A 26,147-nucleotide genomic window follows, 5' to 3' on the forward strand; every position below is an offset into this window, starting at 1 on the left:
AAGGTACTGTTATCTCTGGCTTTACAAATGAGGAAACTTCAAGCAGGTATGACTCTTGACCCAAGCCACACATGCACAAGGACAAAGCCAGGCCTATCTATGGCAACTTCCCATTCTTATTCCTTCTTCAGGGTCCCTACTGAAAGACACTAAAACTTTTTTTTTTTTTAAGAATTTAACCTTTGTATTTTATTTGTTTTTATGTGGTGCTGAGGATCAAACCCAGGGCCTCACTCATACAAGGGAAGCGCTGTACTACTGAGCTACAACCCTAGCTCCACTAAGACTTACCCTGGGAAACAAACCCACCTTGGTCATCATCCTAGGAAACAGAATCTACTCTGTACCTGGTGCTATTTTACTTACATCACATATTAATCTACTCCAGTCCTCACACCACCCTGAGTGTGGGCTATAATCATCCCATGATGAATGGGAGAGCTGAGGCCATAAAAACTGTCACTTGCCCAAGGCACACAGGTAGTCAGTGTAGAGCTAAGACTGTACCCACGTGGCGTGGGCTGTTCCTGCTCTCAGCCCTGGCACTTAACTGCATCTTCACAGGCTGCTCCATTCCACTCACCAACGGCTGGCTGAGGCCGCACACATCCATACTACGGAGGCAAGGCATCTTGGAGAAGGCAAGTAGGTGCCAAGGTGGCATCCCTGGCTCTTACGGGTCCACTCGGTATACCTGGGCCAGCCTACCTTTGTCAAATGGCTGCAAATCCGTGGCACTTCACAAACACAGCTGCCACCTACCTGGCAATGGTAGATTCGGTTCTTATTAGCAAGATGCTTCCGATCTCAGGACTCTCCTCCAACCTATTGTGCTTTACAGTCTCTAAACAAACCCATCAGAATTGCCTGTGGCCCAAAACTGGGACAGAGACATCAGACACCACGAGATGGGATCAGCTCTCTCCCTCAAGATCCCATCAGGGACTTGGGTGGAGTGCCAGAAGGGAGGCCAGTGCTCCCTGCATTCAGCTAGAATTGATTCTAGAATAGACTCAAGCAACTGGCAACAGATTTAGGAACAAGTCAGAGCCCAGGAAAAAGGAGGTGAATGGAAAGGGGAGGTTGGTGATGAGATCTGCCACATGAAAGGGCCTTACCTACTGTGCTAAGAATATTTACATGCAAGGGTGTGACAAAAATGCAGTAGAATTCTACAAGGAAGCCTGGCTGTAAATAAATTTTAAAAGATTTTATTCATTTTCCCTTCATGATTTTCCCCTGTCCCACATGTAATGTGTATATAGTGTACAAAGGAGAAACACGATGACAACTCAAAAAAAGTCTTTAATAAAAATTATTCATAAAAATCCTAATAAATTTCAAAGAGCAAGATATTCCTTAGTACATTTATAAAAGAACATTTGGTCCTTTTACAAAAAGCTCCCTTTTAATTTAAATACATTTCTTATTTACAGATTAAACATAAAATATCTATAGTTGCAAAACATATTGCACATTACAGAGAAGCATTTGTGTATTTCAGTGAGTTTTCCCAGAGTTTCCAACTCTAGATTTTTTTGTAAAACAGATTTACCTTTCTCATGTATAATAAATAAAAATGCAGCTTGTGTTTTGCTATTTAAAATTAAAACAAAATACCTTTTTAAAAATATTATTCCTCTGCCTCTCAGAAAGAGGGAAGGGAGTTGTGAATCAGGGAGTTCCACAGGACTGTATTTTTGTTTGTTTGTTTTGTTTTGTTTTAATCAGATTCACATCCAAATTCAAGTGCAGCACAACCCTGAGCCCTGTGGCCCTGGGAAACCATGGCCCAGGCCGCCGCACCTCCTGGCTTTCACACGGGGTCCCTGTCCTGCAGGGAAGAGGCACTAGAGTAGGAGCTGGAGGCTTGGGAATGGAAAAGCAAAGATTAGAATTTTTTTCTAAGGTCTCTGCTCAGCTACTCCGTGGCCAACATTACCACTGGACCCTACCTTATTACCAGCACTAAATTTGAGACTATCAAAAGAAAGAGAGTTCTGGAGCCCTCCAGAAGAAAGGAATGTCTGACATTGAGTCTACAAACTACAAAGCGAAGAATTAAAATTGGAAATTATTCAGTAAACTGAGCTGAGAAACACTCAGGGATATTTTTCTTTTGGGTGGGGGGATCAGGGGAGAGGTGGGTAGGTGTGGAGGGCACTGAGACCCTCAGATTATAAAACTGCGTTTACCAAACCAGATAACTGGACTCTTGGCTGGTATTTACCTGCACAGACACCATCCTGACACATTTTATTTAAGTACATAAAAAATTAAGTGTTGTGCATAGCCCACAATCCAAGGCAAGCAAAGCCCAGAACTTTTTATCAAAAGTGGGAGTTCAGTAACAAAGAGCAAGCTCTGAAAAAGAAGCTAGGAAGAAAATGAAAGGAGGATTAGAAAACAGAAGCCAGTTCTTCACAATGGCAGCACAATCAAGAGAGCTAGCAAACATTCCTTTGTGACATACTCTTTCAGTTAACATTGTCTAAAGGAGCTAGGCCAGCTTTGTAACAATTTGAAACTCTGGCATGGGATAACTGTATCCCATCAGTTCAAACCATATGGTAGTTTTCTAGAACAGTTCTTTGCAAAACTTGACTTCGACCTGCTGACCAAGCCTGACACTAGAACTAGGTACTCGTGGCACCATGGGATGGCCCAGCCTCAGAGCTGTTCCAAAGGATGAAGTCTTCAGATTCGAGGGGTTCCTGGGACAAATTCAGAGCAAGGGGATTTCTCTGACATTCTCCTCCTTGGCCCTTCCCTACCCAGTATTTCAGAATATGGAAGAGAACACAAAAGGCCTGCAAGATATGTTACTGCTGCTGACATCCTGATTTTTGAAAAGAAAACAAGCAAGCTTTGAACTTGGCTCAGAGAACCTTCTTTCATAAATGAAACCAAACAGTGTTCTGGCACCTAGCCACACAAATAATTGACATTGTCACATCACACTTTAACCTGGACAGTCTGGAAGCTCAATAACCAGGATTAAGTGGCAGTAACTGATTCACCCAGAGTCTCACCAACTGGTGTGAGTCGAGTAGGCAGAAGCCAGGAGAGTTTAAGAGTAAATACGGGGTTCGCCTTGGCCTGTACCCAAGACCCGCTTGCTGTACTCAGGCACCAGGGTGTTGCCTATTTCAAGGGCAGAAGGAGGAAGAAATGCCTGAGCTTGCTCTAGAGTGACAGGTAATGGGCCCAGGTGAGAAGGGGAACACTGGAGAGCTTGCACACCACCATTGCCACAGAAGCCACAAAGAGGGCTGGGAGAGTGGCCATAGAGAATATACCATGCCAAAGCACTCACTTCCTTCCCTGACATACCTGGTCTTCCGGCCTGTTCTCCCAGGTGTGTCATTCGTGGTCCCACCTCAACTTGCTTGGAGAAAAAGTAGAGGTGCGAACACACAGTGTGTTCATGTGTGAGTTAACATTTTACTGAGTTAATGAAAATATTTAAAGTAGTATTTTCAAAGTATTCTGTTCAGTAGATGAGACACTTAATAGAACAATACTTCTAAAATTTAAAAAAAAAGTATTTGACATTTTCTCACTTTAAAACAAATACATGAGAAATGTTACATTTACTGCTGAAAATCACCTCTTTAAAAATCCCACAGAAGTGATACATGTTTTCAAAACAAGTACACTTAAATTTTTAAGAAATAAATTTTCTCTCCCTTTTGACTAAAAATGCAATGGCTTAGATGGCTCTTCTTTCTAGGTTTGTTTTGTTTGTGGTGTTGCAGACTGAACCAGGTACAAGCTAGGTAAGCAGTCTATATATACCACTGAGCTACATCTCCCACCCTTATTTCTAGTTTTGAAAAGGCTAAAATTGTGTGAAGTATATGAACATTCACGGGTGAGAAACATGATACAGGAGGCTAGTGATTTTTAAGAGACTTCCTGCCCTTTCAACCTGTGATGCTGCACAGAAGCCAGGCTAGTGGTTGGGTCCAGCTCTGCTTTGTATGAACAGTCAGTTTAAGTTCAAGGAGAGAACCTTCTGTCTGGCTAAGAAAATAACAAAAAGGAAAAGAAGGTGTTTTAGCATAAGTTCCTCCCATATGCTTTGCTAAAATCATAGATTGACAGGTCCACTGAATTAAGAACTTCCAGAATCTTCCAAACATACACCCTATTCCTCTTCACTACTGGCCCCATCAATCTGCAATACGAAACAAGCCTGCCACACCATAGCAGTAGGTGTGACAGCCCGTAGCCCAAACTAAAGTCCATAAGGCACTAATCTAAAGCCTGTACTACACAGAGAAATGGCTCAAGGTCATCAGAAAGTCACCTGATCACTTCTTTCTCCCTGAATAGCTAATTGGCACTAGACACAGGTCACAAAAATGAAATAAAATTCTTAATCCAAAGTTAATCAGAATTCTGAATCCTTGGTCAGGAAATATGAGAAAGAATGAAGCTCAGACAATCTTAGGGATTTTGTTGTTTTCTTTTTTTTTCCCCTAAAAGGCACCCCCGGTTCTGGAACCAAGGGAGTTCCTCACATAGGTCCAGGTTCAAAACAAATGCAAAATATCACTGTTAGCTAATCCTTACACCATAATAGAACAACCAAAAGACTGTTAGGATTCCAGTTAGACCATTATTCTTAAGCAAAGAACTTTATAACACTGAAGATTACCTGGGGGCATAATTGAACAACTGGATGGTTTCCCCCTACGTGATCCAAAATCATAGTTCATATATGGGGGAAAGCCCCAGTGATCCAAAAGGAGAGAGAAAGCATGACACTTTCAATGCAATATATAAGGATGCCAAGGGAACTTCAGGCCCTTTTGCATAGAAATTCCATTCCCAATCCTCAACCAAGAGGTGGCAATACTGGCAAGTGCTGGCAAAGCCAGGAGACTTGGGCCCCAAATATGAAGCTGGGAAGATCCATCCAAAGATGCCCCACCTATTGTGCTCACTAATATCAGCATATCAACAGAAGCCAATTTCCGTGTACCTTCTCATTTCAAATTATAACTTTAAGAAAAAGCAGGGCATTTTATTGAACAGAAGGGAAACACTGAAGTGTGTAAGGATTAACCCAAGGTGTGTAAGGAGTTAGTCAGGAACTCCCACACTGTCACAGACAGCCAGATTCCACCCCTTCCCCTGCAGACTGGATGCTGGCGTGGCCTGGTTCAGGTGTTTAAATTTGGTTTAAGATGAGGTCACACAGAGGAGAGCAGATCAAATCAAGCCAACCATTTGGTCAATCTGTCGCATGTAGATGCTCTTTAGGGGCAGGGAGTACCTCCTCTCATCAGGAACACGATTGCACTAGGAAGACAAAAATGAATACCAAATTAAAACCCATAAGTTGACTTCTTGGGAGATGTGGTTGCATGACCTCTTGGGAGTTGGCCTCCCCACCAGGCCATGCACATGCCCAGAATCTGGACCCCTCTGATGGGCCTGTATCCTGGCACTTGACACAATGGGATCAGTGAGTATGGCAGGTCAGAGGTCTCTTCTCTCTAAAAGAAAAGGCACTGCCTGAGTCTAAACCCAGCTCCACTGAATAAACCCAGGGTTCCTCAACCGGAGTACTACTGACATTTGGGGACAGATAACTCTGTTGTGGGGAGCTGTCCTGGGTATTGTAGGACAGTCAGCAGCATTCCTGGCTTCCTGCCAGAGACCAGTGACAATTCCCAGCCCTCAGTTGTGACAACCCAAACTATGTCCAGTCATTGCTCAGTGCCCTGGAGGAGCAAAATCACTCTCTGATTGAGGATCACTGATGAAATGTAATACCCTTACTTTATGGGTAAAGAAATGGAGATCCAAGGAGACCAAGGCATTCACAGTAAGTGCTTAGCAGCCAGGAATAAAAGCTGCATCCCTTGGGTCCTTTAATCTATCCAGAATTTAAGAAAATACTTCAGCTTTTTGAAAATGGTGTGTTTTTCTGAGTTACGTTCTTCTTGTCCATATACAATCTAAAAGCTTAAGAGTACAATTTTCTTTTTATTACAGGCACTCCCCTCATACACTCAAGGATGATGTGGTTCTCAACTTGTGCAACTCAACCAAATGTATTATCTCTGGAAACAGCTGTCCACATGCATTCCTTATACAGTTCTTCCCCAAAGCATTTACCCAGGGCTCTGCACTAAAACTCACAGAGTAGTGCACATCCCCAAAAGATCAGGACCTCAGCCCTTCTGTTGGTCTCACATTCCCTCACATTTTTGTAGACACAAATTCTTCTGCCTGAATATCCCTTCTGGGAAGCTCCTCCTCATCCTTCAAGCGCCAGCTCAGTGAATCCTCCCTGATTTTCTTACAGGTTGCTCCCAGCCCCTCAGTATCCCCAGCACTACTAACATACACCTAGGGAGGAGTTGGCCTCCCCACCAGGCCATGCACATGCCCAGGATCTGGGCCTCTCTGATGGGCCTGTATCCTGGCACTTGACACAATAGGATCAGTGAGTATGACAGGTCAGAGGTCTCTTCTCTCTAAAAGAAAAGGCACTGCCTGAGTCTAAACCCAGCTCCACTGAATGAATGACCCAGATGCCACCGTGTCTTTACTCATCTACTAAAAGCGGGTTGTTGTAAGAAATATAAGAAGCCATGTAGAGCACGATGTGCTGCCGATCATTAACACCCCCTTCCTTTCCTTCACAACTTTGCTTTGTTCACTTCATCATACTACATGGCCCTGTGGAAACTGAGGTGGTCTACCTGTGCTCTGACCTGTTGATTTAGTTCACAGAATGATGGGAAAACTTTCACAAAAGGAAAGGTGCTGAAAGGGTGCCCCCAACCAGGCAACCAGTGTGGGAAAGGGGCAGACCTGACAATGAGGCTTTTTCTGAGAAGACAGGTGGCATCCAGTGCACTGTGGGACAAGATCTGAGATTTCAACTGGTCCAGGGTCCATTTCCTGATCCTTACTTTCAAACCATTCTTATGATTCAAACCAACACAACCCTATGGGCCTTCCATGAAGGCCTCAGGAACTTGCATTTCCACATCTTCCCACTGTCCACCAGGAGAACCTGGGTGTGCTGAGTCCGGCACTACTGTAAATGAAACTGGAAACCCAGTGTACTTTGAAAAGCATCATCAGGGACTGGGATTGTGGCTCAGCGGTACAGCGCTCGCCTAGCATGTACAGGGGCCCTGGGTTCGATCCTCAGCACCACATAAAAATAAGTGAATGGAATAAAGGTATTGTGTCCAACTACAACTAAAAAATAAACATTAAAAAAAAAAAAAAAAAGCATCATAAGCTATAACAACTCTGACTGCTCTTCCCTCTCCTGCTGGCAGGTGACTTTGCTGGACCTCTTTCATTGCCCCTGCGGATCCACTCTCCACCTACTCTGGCACCCAGGAGGACAACCTAATGGATTGCATCAGCAGGCTCCTTTGCCTTCTGGCTTCTCATGGACATAACCAAAGAGAAGTTCCAGCAAGAGATCAGAAGGAGGAGGAAGAATCAGGTATTGCCTACACCATCAACAAAGCCACATCCAAGCAGTGGCCCGTTCCATGGCCACACCTCATACATGACGCTCTCCTTCCAAGATGCTGTGGCCACTGTCTCCACTGCCCTTGCAGTCAGGTAACTGCTGCTGCTCCTGGTTTCCTTACACCCTGATGACACATCTAAGTCAATGGTCCCTTTATGAAACAGCAAACTGAGTGTGCCATTCACTCTGTTAGGGACTCTCAGTGCTAAAGGAATTAGATTTTTTCCTCTTCCTCCACATGCATACCACCCCTGGAAATGCAACTCACATTAGAGCTGGAGTTGAGGACTTTTAACTCGTGAGGTTTTGGCCGGTGCACAAACTTTTCCTCTTGGTCCTGTCCTCTATCTTCAGAGAAGAATTCCTTCCAAGGTGATTCTCGAAGATGTTTGTCCACGGATACAATGTGGCCCTCTGTTGTAAACATGTATTTGGATCCAGATTTGTGTACTGGATTCTCCTCATCAAATAGCTTGAGGGACAGAAAGAGAAAAGATGGCTCAGTGGTACAGTATTTGCTCAGCTAGCATGCATTAGGACATGGATTCAATCCCCAGCATCCCCCCACACCAAAAAAATAAATAAATAAAAGATATAATTGACAACTGTGAGGCTGGGGTTGTGGCTCAGCGGTAGAGCGTTTGCCTAGCACATACATGTGAGGCCCTGGGTTTGATCCTCAGCACCATATAAAAAAAATAAATTAACAAAATAAAGGTATTGTGTCCAACTACAACTGAAAGATAAATATTAAAAAAAAAAAAAAAAAAAACTTGCAACTGTGTACTTCTGACTAATTCATAGGAGAGTGTCCCAGCTACTCAGACCAGACTTGCAAGAAAAGGCATCAATTGGACACTGGTTTCAAGGCAGGATCCACCTATTTAAACTCAAATGCCTAGACCTGTCCCAACCTCCATATCCCACCCACACCCAGAGACTGAGAAACCCCCCGGGTTAGGACCCAAGCACACATGGTCTATAAAGGTTCCCTGGATGATTCTCATATACCCACCAAGAGTCCTCATGCTCAAATTCTAGAACTAACCCCACCTCATACACACCTAGACCCTAAAATTGGAGATGCTAGAGTCAAGGAGCATGTTTTACCCATAACCATATCCCCAGGGCCCAGCCCAGAGACTCATACATTTAGCTCAGTCTTGAGTAGGGCTCTGCAGCCACAGTGGCTCACAGGCAGTCCTTTCCAGCAACAGCAGATGTGAAGGGAATAAGAGAAGGTGCAACGGGGCATCAGGAAAAAACTAACCCACTATGGGTGAGTCGGGGAGAAGGCAGGTGTTCAACAAATGCTGAATGAAGGAAAGCAGCAGTCTCACCTTATCCATGAGGGACAGTTTCAAGACATTCCACAGATGCCCAGAATCATAGACAGTACTAAACTCTACATATACTGTTTATTCCTACCGAAAATTCTATGATACAATTTTATTTACAATTAGATGTAGTAGGAAACTAGCAATAATAACTAATAATAAAGTAGAATAATTGCATAACAATATACTGTAATTAAAAAATTTAAACTTGTGAATTGTTTATTTCTAGAATTTTCCATTTAATAATTACAGACTACAATTAAACTCAGGTAACTAAAACCATGGACAGCAAAACCACAGATAAGGGGAAACTATTACACAGAAAGGTTATGGGTGACCTAAACTAGTTTACAGATGAAAAGTGAGTCTTGACATAGCTCACTGGAAAAGAATGGGGTACAGCCTAGGTTTTTTTCCTCCTAGACTGGGTTCTTTGCCCTTGCACATGCTATGGGGTCTCCTTCCTTTACTCCAGAACTGGTCCTGTTAACATCCTTCTGACACCAATGGCTGCTGGCTGGAGAGGCTTAGCCAGGCTGCACTGAGAACAAGACCTCTGCACACCCAGGGTACAGCCACAGGCTACTGGCTACTGTCCTCCCACAGGCTAGACTACATGGTCTGTAGTGGACACACCACCTCCTCTCTGGGCTTCTGTGGAAAGCAACCAGTCAAGAGAGTGATCTGGAACCATCAGACCAGTAGCTCCAAAACATGGCTTTGTACAGAATCACTGGAAACACTTGTCAAAATTAAACTGCCAAGTCAACTTGAAAAAATTCTGACTTAATAAGGGCCCCACAGTGATTCTGACCCAGCCAGCTCCAGACCTCGGAACCACTGAAATGGATGACACAATGGATCAGTACTGTTGCTACCTCCAAATCCTCCAAGCAGGAGTTCCTGACGCTCTGCATCTCCAGAAAATTCTCTGTACGTGGCCATACCAAGTCAAGTAGCAGAGAAGGAAGGAGAGCAGTTACATACACAAATGCACCACCCCTCCATGTGGCAGAGCAGAGAAGTGGAGAGAGCTCAGGACAGGAATGAGGAGCACCATTCCAGCCTCAGCTCTGCATGTAGTCACCCCAAGACCTCAGGAAAGCCATCTGAACTCAATGTAGGCTGTGCTTTCCAAAGGAAGAAGAAACATGGACTAAGTGATGCCACAGGTTCCTTCCAGGTCCAGAAATTCTCCCTGTCCACACATACACAAGTGTGTGCCTGAGGGTGTTTTATGGACAGAGACAGCTGGGCTGCAGGTCTTGGGCAAGACCATGTACAGAGAGAGCAGGGAAAAGGAGTCATAAATGCCACTCTCAGGCTGGGCTGGAGTGCATGCCTACATTGCAGAGAAACAAAAAGAAAGGAAAAACAAAAAAAAGCTAACAAAAACCACTGCTTTTCTTCTCAGAGAAGCCTTCCCAACCACTATGCACACAGCTCCTAATCAAAAGTTTATTTATGTTTCTCTGACAACTCCTCCCCAAGGTTTGCAACCATGAAGTACTAGCCATAGTACTGAAACAGCTGGCATTCCAGAGTATGCACAGTGTCCAGCACACAACAGTGCCAAGAATGCTGCAAAAATGCCTGCTATGAGCCATGCTAAATAGCCTTGGTTGATCTTTCAGCACACATACCAGGTATAAGTATTTACAGGTCTCACTGAGAAAGAAGCTCTCCATCCGGTCCTCTTTAGACTTGTCTATAACGTGGTGCAATGTGGCGTACCCACACCTGCAAAACAGATGTCTGGTCAGTCCAGCCTCTGCTCCCCCTGCTGATGGATATCAGAAGAGAAGTATTTTATTAATCTGATAACCAACCAAGTTACATAATACCATATGATGAATTAACTATAGGGCTAGGGTTATAGATCAGGGGTGAGGTGATTGGCAAGGCCCTGGGTCTGATCCCCAGTTCCAAGGGGGAGGGAAACCACTGCAAACCTATGTTATTTTGGGATGCTATTCCTTTTTTTTAGCCTGGATAGTTTGTAAATTTATTTTAAAAGTGTCAGCTGCTAAACTACCAGGTTAGTCCCCAGACTGGGGAAGGGAGGACAGTGCAAGATGTTTGCCAAAGATACAATATGAGATCAAGAAAGTGATTGGCATCAAATTTAGAAAGATTGGTTTAAATTTTTAACACCAGTACCTGGAGAACTTATAATGTAGGTATTCTAAAATAGTATTTTCTAACAAAATACTTATGATACACTGATGTATAAAAAACAAAAGCTGACCTGGGTGCAGAAACACATGCCTATACTCCCAGTTACTTGGGAGGCTAAGGCAGGAGGATCACAAGTTTGAGGATGACCTGGGTAACTTAATGAGACCCTGTCTCAAAATAAATAAAAAGGCTGAAGCAGGAGGATCACAAGTTCAAAGCCTGCCACAGCAACTTAGTGAGGCTCTAAACAAGTTAGTGAGACCCTGTCTCTAAATAAAATACAAAAAGGGCTGAGGATGTTGCTCAGTGGTTAAGCACCCCTGGGATTCAATCCCTGATACCAATAATCAATCGATAAAAATAAAAGGGCTGGGCATATATCTCAATGATAGAGCACTTGCCTAGCATGTATGTGGTCCTAGATGGAAGGAAAGAAGGGAGGGAGGGAGGAAAAACATAGTCAGCAGGTCACAAAATTGAAATATAGAATATGGTTTTATGCATACATACATATATGTACACATCATATATACAAATATATTTTAAAAGACTATATACTTAAATGCTGACTATAGTTATCTGTAGAGATCACAATGAGAATATTCTAAATCTTGGTATTTCCTTTACTCCCTAAATGTTTTTTTTGCATAACTAAGTAAACTTAAAACAAAAACAGTCTGCTGAAATCTTATAGTTTAAAAAAAAAAGAGGAAACATAAAAATCAATTCCCACTATACTGAGATGCTACTACATCAAAAGGTAAACCATTTCCCCACAAAATTAACTCTAATGATCTTAGTTCTACAAATTAAAATACAAAGTAGGATATTTTCCCACAATAACTCAAATCACAGAGAAAAGAAGGAACTTAGAAAACTGACTTGACTTTTGTGTACTTTTCCAGACTCTGTAGAATGTCCATTCCTACATGGAGGTAGAAGGGATTCTTGGTTGCCTACAGAGAACACAAGAGACTTTTATAAGGGCTGGGAAGACCTGCTATCAACAACCGTCATGAGTGTAGGGTTCCCCAAGGAGACGTGTCACCAGCTGAGCAGGGTTCAGCTCACTTCATCTTTAAGGTCATGAATGTAAAGGACAAGATGTCCTATCAGTCCACATCACAGCACACCTTTAACAAGGGTCAGAAAATCTGGTCTTGGGTAGAACAATACTCTACACTTTGGCTCTCCTGATCCTCATCATGGTCAGAAATGAAACAATGCCCACCCTGACAGTACCACATCTGAGAACAAACCCAGTTTCTACCTTGCCTCAAAACTCCCTAGAAACCTTAGACACATGCACAGGAAACAGGACATTGGTCCCATCCCAATTATAGCAACATAAAGTGAGGCTAATGGGAATAAGCCCCTTAAAGTACCTATGGAAGGCCTCTACAATCAGTTCTCAGGTTGATTCAGTATTAAAAAAAAAAAAAAAAAAAAATTGAGGGGCTGAGGTTGTCAACTTAGTAGTAGAGCACTTCCCCAGCATGAGGAAGGCCCTGAGTTCCATAATGCCTCTTCTATCATATGCTCTTAAATGATTTGGGGGGAGGAGAGGAGCTGAGTGTGGTGGTTGGTGCACACCTATAATATCAGCAACTTGGGAGGCTATAGTAGGAGGATCACAAGTTTGAGGCTAGCCTTAGCAACTTAATGAGCCCTGTCTCAAAAATAAAGACAAGACAGCTGGGCGTGGTGGTGCACGCCTGTAATCCCAATGTCTCGGTAGACTGAGAAAGGAGGATCCCAAGTTTGAAGCCAGCCTCAGCAATGATGAGGTGCTAAGCCATTCAGTGAGACCCTGTCTCTAAATAAAATACAAAATAGGCTGAGAATGTGGCTCAGTGGTCAAGTGCCCCTGAGTTCAATCCTCAGTACCAAAATAAATAAATAAAGTGAAAATGACTTGAGATATACTCAGAGTAGAGCACCCCTGGGTTCTAGTACCTCAAAAAAAGAAAAATAGGAAAGAGGAGGTAGCAACAGAAACAAAGAGGTATAAGCCTACAGGCAACAGAACTAAGCTTAAGAGAACTCAAGCACGCATGCCGTGCTCAGAGCATGCACTGCCACACTCCAGCAAGGGTCAGAGAGGTCACACTCCAGCCAGGGTGAGAAAGGCCATGTATGATATCACCTCTTCCCGTTTTTGAGAGGTTCTGAAAAACTCTTGAGGTCTCACTTTAGGCATGAGGATTATTACCAGTTTCATAGGATTTCTCCTTTTTTCATCTAAAAGCAAATGGCAATGATTCAGTATAAGAAAATTTTTGAGGGGCTGAGGTTGTCAACTCTGTAGTAGAGAGCACTTCCCCAACATGAGCGAGGCCTGAGTTCCATAACGCCAGCAACCGCCTCCGTGTCCCTGCCCCAAAATTACTAAATAAATCCAAACTGCAGTACCATAGTACTACCACTAGAGTGTAAAACAAATCAGGTTCTACTTGGCCCACACAGGCATCTGTCAGAGGCCTCCTGAGCTGCATGGGAGGGACAGCTTCTTGGAAAGTTCAGTTACTCTACTGTGTATGTGAACTGGAACAGACTCTCCATGAGTATGCATGTGTGATGTGCACAGAAGCATACATATCAGGGAAGAGACTTTCTACAGTTAGAATGACATTCCCTTTGGCACTTAAGCAACTGGCTGAAAGGTGAACATCATGGGCGTTTATTTTTTGTTGTTGTTGTTATGTTTTGTTTTAATGTTACTGGAAATTGAATCCAGGGCCTTATGCATGCAAGGCATTCTACCAACTGAGCTATATTCTCAGCCCATTTTTTTTTTTTTTTTTTAGTATTAGACAAAAATCAGCATTCAGAAGAATCCCAGATGACTTCCTCTACAAACAAGTAACAGACTGTCTATTTTTCAGAATAATTAGTATAAAGACCAGGATTCCACAGCATACTGGAACTGAATTGCAACCCAGAAAAGGGTACTTTGGTCAGAGTTGAAACACATTAAGGACAAAATTTTCCTCACAAATATTAAAAGAGGTGTGAAATAAGTCCTATAGTAAAAACATGATTCTTAGCAAAATGTGAGGTTAACAACATATTTAGTTGGGAGGCCAAGGCAGGAAGATTGTGAGTTTAAAGGCAGCCTCAGAAACAGCGAGGCACTAAGCAACTCAGACTTTGTCTCTAAATAAAATACAAAATAGGACTGGGGATGTAGCTCAGTGGTTGAGTGCCCCTGAGTTCAACCTCTGGTATACTCCCCCCCCACACACAAAAAAATCATATTTAGGCTGCATATATTACAGTGGCACATGCCTATAATCCCGATGACTTGGAAAGCTAAGTCAGAAGGATCACAAGTTTGAGGCCAGTCTGAGTAACTTAGACCCTGTCTCAAAAAAATTAAAAAGGCTGGGTAGGTAGCTCAATGGTAAGCACCCTGGGTTCAATCCCAAAGACCAGGAAAAAAAATTCAGCTGCAGATGCTCACTTTCTCTCCATCCGGTGGAATCCTGACAATATTAAAAATAGGTAGTAACTCTGCCAAGTCTCTGTGAAACAACAAACTGTTCAACGAATGCCAGTACCTGGTAGAGGAGATATGTGGATTCCACCAACTCTGGTCTAAGTGGGTAGAAGAGAACATCAGGGGCCTGCAGCTGCCAGTTATACCTTTCAGGGAGGGCCCCATATCGTTTCCATATGGCATAGTAAAAGGCATGGAGGCAGATGGCATCTTCCACGTCTCCTATCAAAACCTAAGAAGAAGATGACACAGGTCACCAGGCTGAGATGCTTTCTCAAGAGCAAGAAGAAGTGACACAGAGGCTTTTGTCTGACCCCTGGTTCTAATCTGTCCTCACATAGCTGGAGATAAAACCAACCCAAAAGCAGTGGACCAGATAGATGCGCTCTGTATCTGGCCATCATATGCCACACTGATGTGAACGGCATGGCAGAGTTTAAATGACTCATGAACAAAAAACAAACAGCAGAAATGGATCATCCAAACATCCCATGCAATTACTTTGCAAGTCTGGTTCTGTACTTACATAGGTTGGCTCTGTTTAATATTCTAGAGTCTGATTTCACAAAGAATAATCATGACATGTTATGCAAATCCAGAGGAGCTAAAGAACACTCAAGAGATTGAGATAGGGGGGAAACAAGGTATGGAATCCCTTTCCATTGATTCATTATTCTTAGCAAATACCTGCAGTCCAGGGAAGAAGGCCTGCAGAGAGTCAATCCAGGTGTTCATGAGTTGCCCGCTGAACATGTTCACATTGACGTAGAGAGGGGGGTCTCCTTCTCCTTCATTACAGGCTTCCCGTCTGCAAATTCAAGCAGCACATGCAAAGGTGAAAAGAAAAAGAAAGTTCGCTGAGAGCTCTAGGTCTGTTGCTCTAGCAGTCCCTGGTAGTTTTATTTAATCAGAATCAACATTAATTTTTCTTAACTCGTTTGGAGATAAGATTGCCACTAGCTGAATATACTAGAATGTAGCAGAAGATAACATCTACTACAGAATAAAACGTATTTTGCAAAAATCACTTTGGCATCAGATATAAGAATACTGCTGTGTAACAGAATTGATACAATGCATGGTTCTATGTGGGATTTGACTTGAATGGGGAAACTTGGTTCTTTCTGTACAAAGACTTTCTTCTCATGGACCTGAAGGAATAATACATCAGGGCAGGACCCTTGGAGATTACTGCTCAGTTTAGATTGGGATTTTGAAAAGCAAAAACGACTTAATTCTAGCCAGAAACCCTCTTCCTTAAACACAGCACTCACAAGAGTGCTTCCCACAATACTTAATGTAGAAATGAGTCCAAGAAAATCTTACGAAGCAGGAAGCTCAGTAGCCATAACCCACATTGGCCATTGAACATATAAATGCATACAAAAATAAACCTGGAGCAGAGTGACAGCAGAGTAAAAGCCACTGTAGCTCTGAATGGCTCTCCCTTCACATTCTCTCTCTCCTGCTATTTGGAATGTACAACCAAGAACAGCAAAAAATGCTGTTTTAACAAGCCCAGAGGGAGTAAAAATGTGGTAACTGTCATTTCTTTCATCAGGTATAAAGACCAATCCTAGCAATTCTTCTGAAAGAAAAGGGATGAAAATAATGATTGCCTTGAATTACAGCTCTCTACAATTACAGCCACTGTTAGACACAGGGATGTGTCATCCCTTCTAATAGCCAGTGTTCACAATGACTCCTAATGACCTCTACTTTCTGGTGGACACACTTATGCATCAGGGGTTGGTCTGGGTAACCAACAGTCTGGCAGAAGGGCTGGCACATCATTCCCATTTGAAGTCATGAAAGCACTATTCCTTCCCCTCTCCTTCCCCCTCCCCACACTCCCCCCTCCCCCACCCCCTCACCCCAGCTTTTTTTTCCTCTCTCTCTGTCCTCTCTCCCTCTCTCAGATCACTCATTCTGGGGAAGCCTGCTGACATGAACTCCCTACAGAAAGGCCTCTGGCAAAGAACAGAGACTTCTAACCCATAGGCAGTAAGAAACTAAAGCCTGCCACCCCCACCCCCACCCCCACTAGTGAACCTCAAAGGAGATCCTCCAGCCCCATTCACGTTTTGAATGGCCATGACCCTGGCCAACAGCTTAAGAGCAACCAGGAAGACCCTGGGCCAGATCCATGGGCTCAGCTGCTTCAGATCCCTGTCCTTCAGAGACTACACAAGCTGATGTTTGCAATGTTAAACCACTAGATTTTGGAGTACTATGCCATGTGACAGATAACTAATACAGATCTTCACCCCCAAATGACTGATAAACAAGTAGGAGAGATGGTAAGGTGAGCGCAGACATAGAATAGGAGTTTATGTTAATAAAAATGGGAATATTTCAAAATGTAAACTCTTCAAGTGACAAAAAGGAAACATACCCTCTTCTTAAGTAGTTTTGAATGCTCTGATATGCAGCATTAAACATTTCTAGGTCTTCTTTTTCTCCAAAGAGAATGTAGGACTTCAAGAGGTATTCATAGAAGGAGTCCAGCCCAGCACCCAAGCCACTCTGCTTTCCAACCCAGTCACCTGTCTGGATGTTCACAACATTGCCTGCAGAGACAAACAAGGACTTCAGTCCCAGTCATCTTGTGGGGAGGACAGTCCTCCTACTTTAACCTCACTGCTTTATGGAGCCCTCATCCTCACTAACAAAAAAGTGAATACTTAGCCCTAAAATTTTTATCAGTCCTATCAGTATCTTGAACAGCCTAAAGATCTTTCTGAATATATAGTACTGAACCACTGACATAAAAAGGAGATGATAAACATTTTGTTTTTCACTTTTTCCCCCTTTTCCACATTTTTTATTGGTGCACTGTGGTTATACATTTGTTATTACATGTGTACATGCATACAATAAAAAAGGAGGATAAACACTTAATGCAAAGAAAAATTAAAAATTCATGGTGATACATGTAAATCATTTGGTGATGGATTGAGAATTTAAGTGACTTTCCTTCTAATATTGCTGTTAAATATAAGAAATTTGTATATAAATTTTAGAATATAAGAAAAAAAATATGCAATCACTTGTGTGTGTGCATGTGGCACTGGAGACTGAACCCGGGCCTGGTACACACCAGGCAGATGCTCCACCACTGAGCCACGTGCCCAGCCCCCATAATCTCTTTTTTTTTCTTTTTTGGTATTGGGGATTGAACTCAGGGGCACTTGACTACTGAGCCACATCCCCAGACCTATTTTGTATTTTATTTAGAGACTGGGTCTCACTGAGTTGCTTAGTGCCTCCTTAGTGCTAAGGCTGGCTTTGAATCCGTGATCCTCCTGTCTCAGCCTCCTGAGCCACTGGGATTATAGGCGTGTGCCACCGCACCCAACCCCCATAATCATTTTTAAAAATCAAAACTTGAACCAACTATGATTCTATGGTTCTAGAGCAATCCACAAAATTACTTCCCAACACCAAAAGAAAACATGTCCCAAACAACTATATGAGGGAAAAAAACCCACTGTGAGTTTGCAAAATAGATAATTATTAAAGATGAATGATAAATATGTAGGTGTTATTTGTTCATTATATTTTCTTTCTACTATTAATGTTTGAAATATTCCATAGTAATTTTTCTTAAATATTTATTTTTTAGTTGTAGCTGGACACAATATCTTTATTTTATTTATTTTTATGTGATGCTGAGGATTGAACCAAGGGCCTCGCATGTGCTAGGTGAGTGCTCTACCCCTGAGCCAACCCTAGCCCTCCATAGTAATTTTTAATTAATACATTAAACAAACATTCTCAAGGGGAAAAGCCCACCTAAAAATGGGTCTAATCTGGGCTTTCAGTCTACCATCACACTTCTCAATATTTTAAGAGGAATTTATCCCATAGTAATTCTAAAATTCCTATTTTTAGAACCTTATATTAAAGTAATAAAATCTGCCTCATGGCTGTTCTTTTTATAGCATTTCCATTAACAATTTTCAAATGGAATATGCCCAGGGATCCAAAATGGAAGTGAGCTCTCCAATAGCATAAGCATTACTCTTTTCCATCAAACCCTACAGCCTCACTCTAAGCCAAAGGTCACATAAAGAATTTGGGTATGGAGACAATGAGGGCCACTCTTACTGAGTTGTCAGTTTTCAAATTCACTAGTACAAGGAAGCAACAGTGAAGGAGAGCCCCAGCCAGAGAAGGTAAAAGGAGACCCAATGGCAGAAGAAGGGGTACCACACCTAATAATCCCGTGTCATTGCTCCGGAGGTTCCACAGGGCTTTCACTGCTCGCCTGGCCACCCACTCAAATGTGGAATCCCCTAATAGTCTGCTCAGAATCCCAAACTCCACCAGGAGGGAGCCAGCTCCGGCCGTACATGTCTCATTATTGCTGTCAGGAGGAACACCTGTCTTCAGATTCACCTGGAGACAGGAAGAGTGAAAGGTCTCACAACAAAATCCAAGAACCCATGGGCTGACAGGCCAAGTCACAGACCCAACACTCAGCTGATAAAACCCTGAATGGTGAGAGTCAGCCCACCATCTGCCTGTTATACCCAAGATAAATATGTGAGTTCAGATTGACAGATACAATCAAGACAGTAAGAACACTGGAGTCTTGTCTCATTAATAAGAGCAAATCTTCAGGGGATGATTACAACACTATTCACTAAACCATCTCTTTCAGGCAGGTTTTCTTCATAGGTACAAATGCACCAGGCTCTGGGGATAGAGAAAAAGGCAAGTTATAGAATCATTTCTAACTTTTAAGTGAGCGACTATGAACTCACTAATGCTCAGCAAACAAACAAATCTAGACTGGGAGAGAAGGGAGGTTCAGCCAAAGTATGACAGTCAGTGTCATCATGGAAGCTCTGTGGTCTGGCAGTTCTCCAGGGTTACCCAAAAGGCTGACTCAATTCCCAGAGGAGCTCTGGCTTGGCAAATGAGACAAAGATACAATCTCATTCTACATTCTGCATTGAAATCAGCAGCTAACTTGCTTTTTTGTCTAATCTTTACTTGAAAGATCCGTGTAAGAACATTCAGTAAGCTCCTACAATATATACGAGGACCTTTGGAGAAAGAGATCCAAGTCAGAAATGAAGACAAATTTCCCATACAATTTGGTAGCAGGGGATATAAGTCACAGGTATAAAAGGACTTGAGAATACTGAACATGGGAACATAAATTTCTTAAGGGGATGGATTAAGTCACCATGTCACTGTGTGCCCATCTCACGGTAGGTACTCAGTAAAACTAAATGAATTAAAACCCATTTACATTGTATTTAGAACCAAATTCTCCCCAAGGACACCACTTACCTCTCCTACCTCAATTTCTATCAGAGAGTTTTAATTCAGGAAAATGGTCAGTTGTCAACCACAAAAGGCCAAACCAGTCTACCTACCCGAGGATAGGGGATCCCTGTCTTGGTGTTTTCAAAGGCAGGAAGGAGCCGCACAGCCAGGTCATGGGCCATGTGCAACAATTCATTATCATAATCCTTGATTGCCATGTCACCAAAGGGCTGCTTGGAGTCAGTTATTATTCTATGGGCAGAAAGGAGGCTTCCCAGAACCCTAATTGCAGGAAGAACAAAACATAAAATAAAATACTGTTTCTTATATGTGCAAACAATCCAATTCAAAATGACAGAAGAATTCTCTATTTCCTTATGGACACTGAGCTGACTTGACTCAATGGCCTCCTGAAGTCCTTCCCAGCCCTAAAAATCAAAGTTCACAGCATTACTGACAGGGAGAAAGGGGAGTCACTCATCAGATTTGGTCACCTATACCACAGCACATTAAGAAAAGGTCTGACTGTGGCTGTAGCTCAGTGGTAGGGCACTTGGCCTAGCAAATGTGAGGCACTGGGTTTGATCCTCAGCACCACATAAAAATAAATAAATAAATAAATAAAATAAAGGTGTAAATATTTTTAAAAAGAAAGAAAAAGTCTGTACTAATTGGGTGTATGCTAACTGTTCTCAAAGTACATATTATCTATCAGTACTATTAAATTATTCTTGATTTAACTCACTTGGGGGAAAATTTAGCCATATAAGAAACAGAAAAAGGTAAGACAACAAATACCAGGTAACTTGTATAGTTTGACCTCTGATGAACTTCATAGAGGAAAATGACCTACTGAGACACAGGAGGCACCACCCTAGATCTATGTCCCTATAGACCCTCAAGTGTCTCATTCCAATGGATTGTGACTTTTTTTAGAACAAATGATTTTGTAACTTTAATCTTAAATAAACATTACATCTAGAAACCAGAAATGTCACATAGTAATACGATTTTCAAAAAGTCTAAGTTAAATAGGAAAATAGAAAAAAGTCAAGATATTTCAAACTAAAGAAAGCAAGAGAAAACTGGCTACAGAGCAGGATTCCAATACATTTAAGAGAGAGAAAGAGAGACATTAGTAAGAAACACACAAGAAGGAAATAAACCAAAATGCAAACAAACAGTAGTTTTCTGCGGGTGGGGGAGATGAAAAGCTCTCGCTTCCTTTAGAAATATGAGTGTATTTTCCTAGGACAAAGTGAAGGAAGGAAATGAGACCAGACAAGAGGGAAACCACGAGAGTCTGCACTAGAGGGACACCCATCTTACACAACAATGAAAACATGTTTGTTTTTCCGTTCAGTCTACAATGTGATTACTTTAAAATCAACTGTTCCGATTTTGATAAACACTAAAATGAACACGAGAAACACAGACTGCACCCTAACATCTATATGGACTCTCTACTTGGATCCTGGGGCTGGAAAACTCTCAAGGGAATTTATCTCCTTACACACACAGAGAAAGAAGCCTTTAATGCATTTTATTACCTTATTGTGGCCTCAAAGACTTGGACGGTGGAATCTTTGTCAAAAGAAACTGTGTTGATCACTAACTTGACTGCTTTCTGGAACTCGGATGAATTTCCCATTATCTTTAAAAAGAGGAACACAAACCATTATAGCAGCTTGAAATGAAACGGAGGCAGCATCTGGGCCACTTCATCTAAATGTCTGTACTGTATGTGGTTTTGCCACTGTGGGAGTGGAAACACAAAAGGGAGAAAAGCACGTTATTTTCACAAATCTTCTGGGACAGATGGCAAGCCCGTTTCCTGCAACTCAAAAGTCCTAGCTCCAAATGGCAAAACTGTGAAAACACTTCCTCCTGGGATCTCTGGCACTCCTCCTCTTCCCACTCCTCTCTCTCTCCAGCTTCAGTCTGATTCTATTTAACATGCAAGAGATGTCGTTTCTAAAGCTTCCGGGATTAGTAAAAATAAATCAGAAAATTAAAGAAACAAAAATATGACTTTCTCTTTGCTCCTCAAATAAATCCACAGCTTGGGTGCTTGGTTTCCAGGAGACCAAGCATCTGGAAAACTGATTGAACCTGTTGCTTCTGTCCAGATGTCTGAACACTTTTAAGAACCAGTGGGAATATTTTTTGAAGCACAGCATAAAACAAATGACATTTGAAATAAACAAAACATACAAATAATCAGCTGTATGTTCATGATTTTGGTTTTTGGTTGTTGGGTTTGTTGTTGTTGTTGTTGTTGTTGTTTAGGGGGAGGGGTGTTGGAGACAGAACCCAGGACAGAATCCATGCTAGGTAAGCACTCAACCACTGAGCTAAACCCAAAGCCTTCTATATCCATTTTACAAAGTTATCTACAAGTATGACTCCTATTTGGGGTGTATAGTTATGTCAGACCCAGCTACGCTCTCCTATATTTAGTGCAAATTGGGCATAAAACTTCATACATTAACCTAAATGGAAATAAAATTGAACTGAATTCTGCTGAAAATTTTATGACAATATTAAGACTATAATGACATCATAAGGGCACACACATATATCACAATGAAAAATCAAGAAAAAAAAAATAATTCTTTCAGATACGACTGCCTTTGAGTATGTCTTCTTTTTAGCCCTAATGATTTGTTACACATTTTTTTCTCCTCATTGTATTTGCTGTAATGTCAAAGCAAGTACAGAGGTTTCTTTTCTGGCTTTCAGTTCTTTCGTTTTAAAAGATTATGCAATCAATGTGGTGAGTTGCATTCAACAGTCAGGGACTGCTTCCCCCTACCCCCTGCAAACCTGAGTATGGCCGAAATACATCGGTTACAGCCTATTTAAAATGCTAGCAAAAGAAAAAAAACCTCAACCTATAACACCTGAAAAAATCAGCCTACAACACTAACACATTAAAGGCCGGATGTTCTAGAATGAAAACCACAGAAATGGGTCTGTTTCCTTACAGATTTTCCCCAGCAACAATGTTTGAGCAGCTGTGGTACTGATATGATCTCAGCCCAAGCAGAGGATGGTGAAGAAATCCAGTGCCTCTGAATTCCATATTGTAGTTTGCCACTTTAGTCAGATAGCTACCAGTGTACAAAATCATTCACTCATGACTTAGGAAAGGTGGACTGGATGAGAGTTAAATAGGTTTCTTTACTGCAAGACTTCTCAGAGCCTTTTGAAATACTGATGTGCAACATGGGTCTTCAATAATCAGACGCGGAATTTCTTTGGTTCATTTAGGAACAAAATTCTTCTTTTGGGGAATATATCCTTGGAATGTTTGCTGGGAAATATTGGGTTAGTTGAAATTCATTTTTGAACAAAACTTTGCACTTCTACAGTGTACCAGATACTATCAAGTGTCAGGGAGAATTCTGCAAATGATAGAGATAAGGTATGTATTGATCATGGGGATAAAAGATTCATTAGGGATTAAAAAAAAAGTTTTTAGTGAGCATTCATTTTTAAACCAACACTCTTAGGCTGAGTTAGCCTCCAGTATCTTCAACAATTTGCTCTAATTAGGCCACACTTACTTGTTTGGGCACATTTTGATCAGTGAAGGTGGATGACTCAAAGGGAGCAGCAATGACTTCAGGAGATACTGGGAAACTAAACTGCTTTGCAACTACAGCCTAGCAGAAGGAAATCCAGGAGCCCAGACTTCCTATTAGACCAAGGATCTAATCCTATTTCTGCCACTAATAAAATGAAAATGTAGAGTGATCTCTCAGTTCTTTCCAAATTCTAGAAATTCTATTACTAGCAAAATACAGAAGAGTTGTAATGCAAACATAGGTAGCATTACCCAATTCTAACTCCTAATAGAAAGCTTTAAACTTTTCTAAAGTATGTTAAAAGAAACCAGAAATAAATTATTAAATATAGAATTTGAGCTACATTGTAATGAGAATTTTTTAATGGTAAAGTTTTGATGGATGACAGAAAAGAGTTGGGCTTTTTGTTTGTTTGTTTTTGGTACCAGGGATTGAACCCAGGAACACTTAACCTCTAAGCCACAACCCCAGCCCTTTTTATATTTTTTGTTTTGAGACAGGGTCTCGCTAAGTTGCTTAGGACCTCACTAAATTGCTGAGGCTGGCCTTGAACTTACAATCCTCCTGCCTCAGCCTCCAGAGCCTCTGGGATTACAGGAATGAGTCACCACACTGGGCTGAAAAAAGATGTTTTAAAAACATCACTAAGGAGATTTTATAACAATGCTAGGCTGCACTAGTCCCTGGGAAACTGTACTCATGAGGCAGCTGAGGCACACAGATAACCTGACAACATGCCCATAGTGCTTGTGGCCTGCCGCCTGTGTCACAAAACTGTTCAGGTTTCCAGTTCCAGAGTCAATGAGGGAAACCAACGGAAAGGGTGAAACAAACACCCGAGAGCAGTCCAGGACTGGAATGGGTAATCTCCAGCCAACAAGAGGAGTGAGGACAGACAGGGCCTCACATGTGGGCTGGCAGCAGGGCACAAACACACTTCAGGAACATGTCCACCCTGAGATCTTTTACTCCTGAATTACTGATTCCAGAAACTGTATATATATCAATGACATTGTCTATGAATTCCTTTAGAGAAAAAGCAGGGAAATGGGGGAAACCGGTTCTCTATAAAACAATCATATAGTTCTTCATTGTTTAAGATGAGCAATGCTTCCCCGGTCATTTAACCTTCAACCCTTCAACCCTTTGCTATTTCCATACAGGTCACTAAAATAAATAAAAGCCATCAAAGCTTTTAAGTATCAAGTTCCCTGAAATTCTCAATCCTAGGGGGAACATGGGGTTAACTCCAAAACATCTTAATTATCTCAAGTAAAAAAGAGGCTGAATACTTACTGCAAGTGTATCCAACGCATCGACAAGAGTCAAAGAATAGTTCCCCAGGACATCATTGATGTTCAGATTTGAACTGAAAAGTAAGTAAAATTAAAATTAAGCAAAGGTATTTGAAAAAAGACCATAAAACTAAACACCCATCAGAAATGAAAATTGCAAGCAATTCTTATTTATTCAGACACTAGTTGTGAATAGATTGGTAGGACAAAGATTTTCTATCTCAAGAGCAAGAGTTTCTATAATGCCTGTAAGTAGAGTGGAATCACAGAACTAGAAGACTCTCTTGGACAGTCCTCGGGCAGAGAGAACTCAACAGGAAGTAAGGAAACTGAACAAGGGTCCTTTGCCCTCTCTGAGTTAATTTGCTCACCACACAAAATTTCTTTGATCCTGTCCAACTTCAAAATCCTCTAAATTCACAATCATCAGGAATTAATAAAACAGAGAAGAGCCCCAAACCCTGCTTTGGTTCATGCTAAAAGATATCCCCTCGAAATTAACAGAAATAATGGGGAGTCTGTAGATGAGATGTTAGTGGTAAAAAGAGTATGAAGAAGTCAGTTTTTTCACATGACCAAAGGATAGACGAGTAATACTGATACTGTAGCTGAAGGTATTTTATTCTTTTTGTTTGTAATGGACTGGAATGTGTAATTTCTGAATTAAGTATCATAAGTAGGTCATATGATGGGGTTTCTGCTAAACTTCCCACCTTCATAATCAATACAAATTTTCCATTCTGCAACAATAAGAAACCAACTACAGGGCTGTGGGTATAACTCAGTGGTACAGCATTTACCTACTATGCACCAGGCCCTGTGTTCAAATTCAAACCCCAACATCTAAAAAATAAAATAAAAGCTTCTTGCTATAATGCCAGCCACTAATAATTGATAAGAGGGTGTACACCTGTAATCCCAGCTACTTGGGAGGCTGAGGCACGATGATTGCAAGTTTAAGGATAGCATAGGGAACTTAAGAGTCTCAAGATTAAAAAAGGGGCTGAGGGTGTATCTCAGCAGTAGAGCACTTTCCCAGCATATATGCCAGGCTGGCTGGATTCCAACTCCAGTACTGAGAGGAATAAAAGAGTAGCCACAGTGGGGAAAAATGTATTTGCAATAACCCTAGTGGTTCCTTCTCTCCACTCTAGTTAGACAAATCTACTTAAAGATCTGGCATGTTAGGCCAAATGTGGTGGAGCACACTCATAATCCCAGCAACTCAGGAGGCTGAAACAAGAGGATCACAAGTTCAAGCCCAGCCTCAGCAACTCAGCGATACTGTCTCAAAATAAAAAATTAAAAGAGGTGAGGAGGTAGCACAGTGGTAAAGCAACCCTGGGTTCAATCCCCAATACTAAACTAAACAAAAAAAGATCTGCCATGTTCAATAGAATACTTTTAAAATTCTTTTCCAGAGAGGGGGGATGGTAGGGGATAGGAAAGGTA

General features: G+C 41.8%; 1 protein-coding gene across 1 annotated transcript in view; it reads right to left on the minus strand.

The window, feature by feature from the left end:
- Positions 1 to 1,289: 1,289 nt before the first annotated feature.
- Positions 1,290 to 26,147, minus strand: part of Edem1 (ER degradation enhancing alpha-mannosidase like protein 1) — a 29,315-nt gene continuing 4,457 nt past the window's right edge. Inside the window, exons 2-12 of the mRNA XM_076841050.1 lie at positions 24,697 to 24,769; positions 21,361 to 21,464; positions 19,921 to 20,092; positions 18,748 to 18,931; positions 16,926 to 17,100; positions 15,218 to 15,338; positions 14,592 to 14,762; positions 11,914 to 11,987; positions 10,497 to 10,593; positions 7,785 to 7,988; positions 1,290 to 5,310 (exon numbers count right to left, since the gene is read on the minus strand). Of these exons, the coding sequence (XP_076697165.1) occupies positions 5,221 to 5,310; positions 7,785 to 7,988; positions 10,497 to 10,593; positions 11,914 to 11,987; positions 14,592 to 14,762; positions 15,218 to 15,338; positions 16,926 to 17,100; positions 18,748 to 18,931; positions 19,921 to 20,092; positions 21,361 to 21,464; positions 24,697 to 24,769 (1,465 nt within the window). The 3' untranslated portion in view covers positions 1,290 to 5,220. The remainder of the gene's footprint in view (positions 5,311 to 7,784; positions 7,989 to 10,496; positions 10,594 to 11,913; positions 11,988 to 14,591; positions 14,763 to 15,217; positions 15,339 to 16,925; positions 17,101 to 18,747; positions 18,932 to 19,920; positions 20,093 to 21,360; positions 21,465 to 24,696; positions 24,770 to 26,147) is intronic.

Source organism: Callospermophilus lateralis, chromosome 20 (assembly GCF_048772815.1).
Source record: "Callospermophilus lateralis isolate mCalLat2 chromosome 20, mCalLat2.hap1, whole genome shotgun sequence".
Taxonomy (NCBI): Eukaryota; Metazoa; Chordata; class Mammalia; order Rodentia; family Sciuridae; genus Callospermophilus; species Callospermophilus lateralis.